Source organism: Temnothorax curvispinosus, unplaced genomic scaffold (genome assembly GCF_003070985.1).
Source record: "Temnothorax curvispinosus isolate PA1 unplaced genomic scaffold, ASM307098v1 QBEX01016709.1, whole genome shotgun sequence".
In the NCBI taxonomy this organism is placed as follows: Eukaryota; Metazoa; Arthropoda; class Insecta; order Hymenoptera; family Formicidae; genus Temnothorax; species Temnothorax curvispinosus.
This window is the reverse complement of record NW_020226489.1, coordinates 63,392-67,779: the sequence shown is the minus strand read 5'-3', so window position 1 is coordinate 67,779 and position 4,388 is coordinate 63,392. Positions and strand designations below refer to the sequence as shown.

At 39.0% G+C, this 4,388-nt stretch overlaps 1 protein-coding gene across 3 annotated transcripts in view; it reads left to right on the top strand.

Moving 5' to 3' along the window:
• Window positions 1-202: 202 nt before the first annotated feature.
• Window positions 203-4,388, top strand: part of LOC112466924 (beta-glucuronidase) — a 13,115-nt gene continuing 8,929 nt past the window's right edge. The window contains exon 1 of one of the 3 annotated variants that reach the window (XM_025035284.1): window positions 203-875. In XM_025035284.1, coding sequence (XP_024891052.1) covers window positions 792-875 — 84 coding nt within the window. In that variant the 5' untranslated portion in view covers window positions 203-791. Of the gene's footprint in view, window positions 876-3,842; window positions 3,896-4,388 lie in introns of those variants that run through there. The other 2 variants (XM_025035286.1, XM_025035287.1) reach the window with 2 other exon arrangements.

Below are 4,388 nucleotides of genomic sequence, written 5' to 3'. Positions count from 1 at the left end.
CATTTCGTGGTTTCTATCCTTCACAATCTTATCTAACGAAGTTCGGATTTCTTCACCGACGGCGATGCCGACGGCGAGAGCGAAAACATGAGAGCACGAGGAAGCGAGGAGAGGAGCGCGAGATTTTCGGGTCGGCTTCCTGCGGGCCGCCGCGCCGCTCCGCTCGATGCCGAGCGGAGCGGAGTAGTCACGCTCGGCGAGCCCGAGGCTCAGGCTCGAATGTTGCACATCGGCGCGGCGGTGCCCAGTCTTCGGGTTGACGCGCGGATTTAAATACTCGGGTACCACCGGCTATGATCAAGGCAGAGAGAAAAAATTTGACGCGTCTGCACCGATGATCGATCGCGAATGGCGCGAATACATCCGCGTGGCGATTAATTTCAAGTCAGCGATTGTCTCCGTCCGTCTCTATAACTCCAATTGTATTAACTGAATTAATGTTACGTAGTTCTCAAGGTATTACGCGTGTCGGTGTCGTGAAAGCGATATAGTTAATTATAGTAAACGTGGAAATAAATGGAGAAAAGGAATTGCAGGAATTTTTGGCTCGACGTGCAAAACTAAGTGGAGTCGAGTGAATATAAAAACAAAACCGCTGGTGCGACAAGAAAAAAAAAGAAAACAAACAAAGACATATTCGAGACAAAGTGGAATTTGTTTAAGAAGAAGAAAAAACACGAAAAATCGTGATTTATTAAAAAGAAAACAAGAAGCGTCATTCGCGAAAGAAGAATTTTTTCACGTTGATTTCCGTCTAGAATATATAATTAAAATTTCTTGGACAGACCGAGATGGCGGGGACCACTTCACTTTTCGGCAACTTCTCTTCAGACGCCGTGACCAGACTCGCGATAGAACGCGGCGATCGCTGCAAGGTTTGTGGTTTCACAACAATATGCGGTTTGTAAATTGTGAGATAAATGAAGAGGCTGATAATGAATCTTAAGCATTAAATAAAAAAATTGAATTATTTAGACAATGAACTTATTTATTAGAATGACGTCTAATAATTACATTAATGTCTTATATACGCAAAGAGATTGAGCTATTTACTTTCGCAATTGCAGTTATCTTCGATAACGTGTGATCTATAATAATTAACGAAATATAATACTCGCTCGCCTAAATAGCGCAATATTGACAGATGTCAACGGATTTTTCCATCACGATCATATCTTTCGTATTCGACCTCGTATTTAACCGTTATCAAGCGGTATGTTTCAAAATAGAGACACTCGAAGATATAAACTTGATTAATTTCAAATTGTAATTTAAGTGTTGACACCCCTTTAATGATAACAATACACGATTGTACGAATATATTAATCAGAGATCGCGGATTTGTGTGTTTGTCAGCGTCGCACTTTTACAATTTAAATCTCCCCGCGATGCTGGGAAACAATAAATTTGCGGTGATTTGTCGGCAATCCGCTTCGGAATTTCGACTGAAAATCCACGATTCCGGCGACCGGACAATGCTTCATTTTCCAGATATGCCGTCCGATGCAATTTCCTGGTGTGCCTCAAATACCGAAAATCGATCGGCGCATCTGTTCGATTAGAACGCTATGTAATCAACTTAAAATATTTTCCACAAAGCTAAAATATCTCACACAATTTAAATTCACATTCCATTTGTATTTTTCGGTTGCGCAATTTTAATTTTACGCGATACTTGGAAAATTCTGAAGGAAAACCGCGCGCGTAGTGTTATCTGGTCTATTCTGTAACGATAGAATATTAGCATCGTTATATCATTACGCCGCGCCATTATCATCTCTCGTAATCGCGTCTCTTACGCTTCGCTACGCTCGATATGAATATATCGGTGTTAATAAATTTAAACCACACTGCCGGGTGTTACGAAAATGCATGTACGAGCGAGCGCCTGCAGGATCATCTGTTTTAAAGCCCCGGCGGCTTTCGCGGATCAATTATCTTCGCACGCGAAATTGGGTCTACGAATTATCTATTGCTCGCGCACAAATCGAGAGAAATCGCGAACAAACGAGGTCGCATTTAGAAACTTTATCGATAGCCGACGTCATAGTAGACAATTGAAACAATCAGCATCAGCAGCAGTTTTATATTCGAATCGCATGCATTATAAGAATCATTTAGGGGTTAAATATAGTCTCATTTATTTCATTTTGTGTTTCTGCGATTTTGTATTATTAGAAATTGTTACAACAGAAATATTCTAACTTCCTTACTAATTATATGACGACGTTAACCGATAATTGTTAATTATAATTTGACGCTCTTGTGACGTTTTTTAATTAATATTTATAATTAATCGTGTGAATATATATATAACATCTTTAAGATAAATTTTATAGGAGAGAAATCTCTCTTGCGTAGAGAGATAGATTTTCGAAACGGCCAGGTGACGAAATTGCAATCCTCGATGGCCAAATATCATTACCGGGTGTTCAGTTCAGTCCTAGACAATAGTAGCTATTCGAGGAATTAGGGACACCAGTGCCGTGGTATATCTCTGTATACGCGCGACACGAGGAAACGATTTGATGCTTTGGGAAGGGAAGTCTGCTCTCGTAGGAGGGCACCGTGCCAGGAAGCCGATATTGCTGCGAACGAGACCCCGCGGAGTGTGTCTGTGTGCATATATGTATATGTGTGCGGGGTGCGACCGGCTCATTGCCCGATAGTTAGCTTTTGTCGAAAGGTCATGCTAAACTGATCATGGAAAATCTTTCGTTAAACTAAAAAGTGGAATTTCCAAAAGTCCTTATCGACAAAATCTTAATGACTGATAAAAGATTTTATTACGTTTATATACACAATATTACGATAAATAGTTTGTTTTCTTCATTTTGATATTTCTGGAAGATGTGTGACCCAACTTATATAAGCAGTTTAATTATTATTATTATATTTACTATAAATGTATTATAATACAAAATATACTTTTTAATAGAAACTGCAAGAATATTTAAATTTCTTAATTGTTTTAACTTTTATAATAGCTTAAGGTAATTTTTAATTTAATCTTTGCGAGATGCGTAACTTCTCAATAAATTATAAAATATTCGCAAGTGCTTGTTTTTTCGAAGTAATTAAAGCAACAGACGCAACTCTTTTAGCCGTGGAGTGTTATTGTCGCGTCTGAAGAGCCTTCCTTAGAATATCTTCGTACAAAAGGACGGATGCCAGAAGACCGGTCTTTCTCTCTTTGTGGGTGTCGAATAAAATTAAGAGAAAAAAAGATAAGCAGGATGAGACTCGCGCGCAACCTTACAACTTGAAGCAGACTTGAGTGAAGGAATAATTATTAGGCAAATTATGCGCTGCATTGTCTTTGTACTTTAACATTCTTATAAGTCTCAAACAGAAGAAAAATATAATGAAATAATAGAGTCGTTGCTCAAGTAATTTAACGTGCAGTTTCAGCACGTGTTGCATCGTAAATGACATCTACAAATAATTTATTCCGAGAACTAATAAAAATACACATATAATGATTGTAAATGTTCAATTTTATCTCGTAGAATTCCGCATCTAAAATTTGGTATTATTTTTTTTCTAATTGTTACAAGTAATTTCGTATTAATTTCTTGAACAATCACATAATCACAGATCGAGCCTCATCTTATCTGCCCGCGCGATTCGGTGCATGATAACGGTTCTAACAAATTATTACCATGTTTACGCAATAGGACACTGGATTTTCCGCTTTGAAGATTCTGCTTGTATCATCAGACAGATAATCATTATCGCGAAGCGCGAACGACGCGCAAGGATGTAAAAGTAACGTGTCACGAATTTCTAATCAGATGCACGTTTTCGTTAATTCTTTATATCGGAGGAGTTCGCGCGATATATCAGTCGACTGTGATCAGCAGCCGCGACTGGTCGATTCGAGCGCATCGTAAACGTAAGTGCACGCCAATTGTGTGCCGCCGCCGTTGTAGTAGTGGTGTAAAATCTATATGTAACATACATCACCGGATGTCGTGAATGCCTTAACGCTCGATAACAATTTTCTGAAGGTATTTTCGGAGAGAATCGCGTGAGATATATTTACACAGGCAGAAGTCATGACTATTTCGCTGGGAAGAAAGGGGGTCATAGCCATCCGTTATAGAGAAATAGGCAACGAGCGATAATTGACAGCTCTAGGCATGTGACATGGCGTAAGGTTAAACGATAAGCGTAGATTATTCGCTCGTATTGAATAAAGTCATGAAAAAAACATAGTCTTCTGGACTTTCATGTCATAGGCCGGCTTTGTATCGAGCGCAATTGATAGAAAATGACCGCGAAATACGGCAATATTGAGAACAATCGAATAATCTCCTGACAGAAATATTTTACTGAAATTCTCTCTCTCTCTCTCTCTCTCTCTCTCTCTCTCTCTCTCTCTCTCT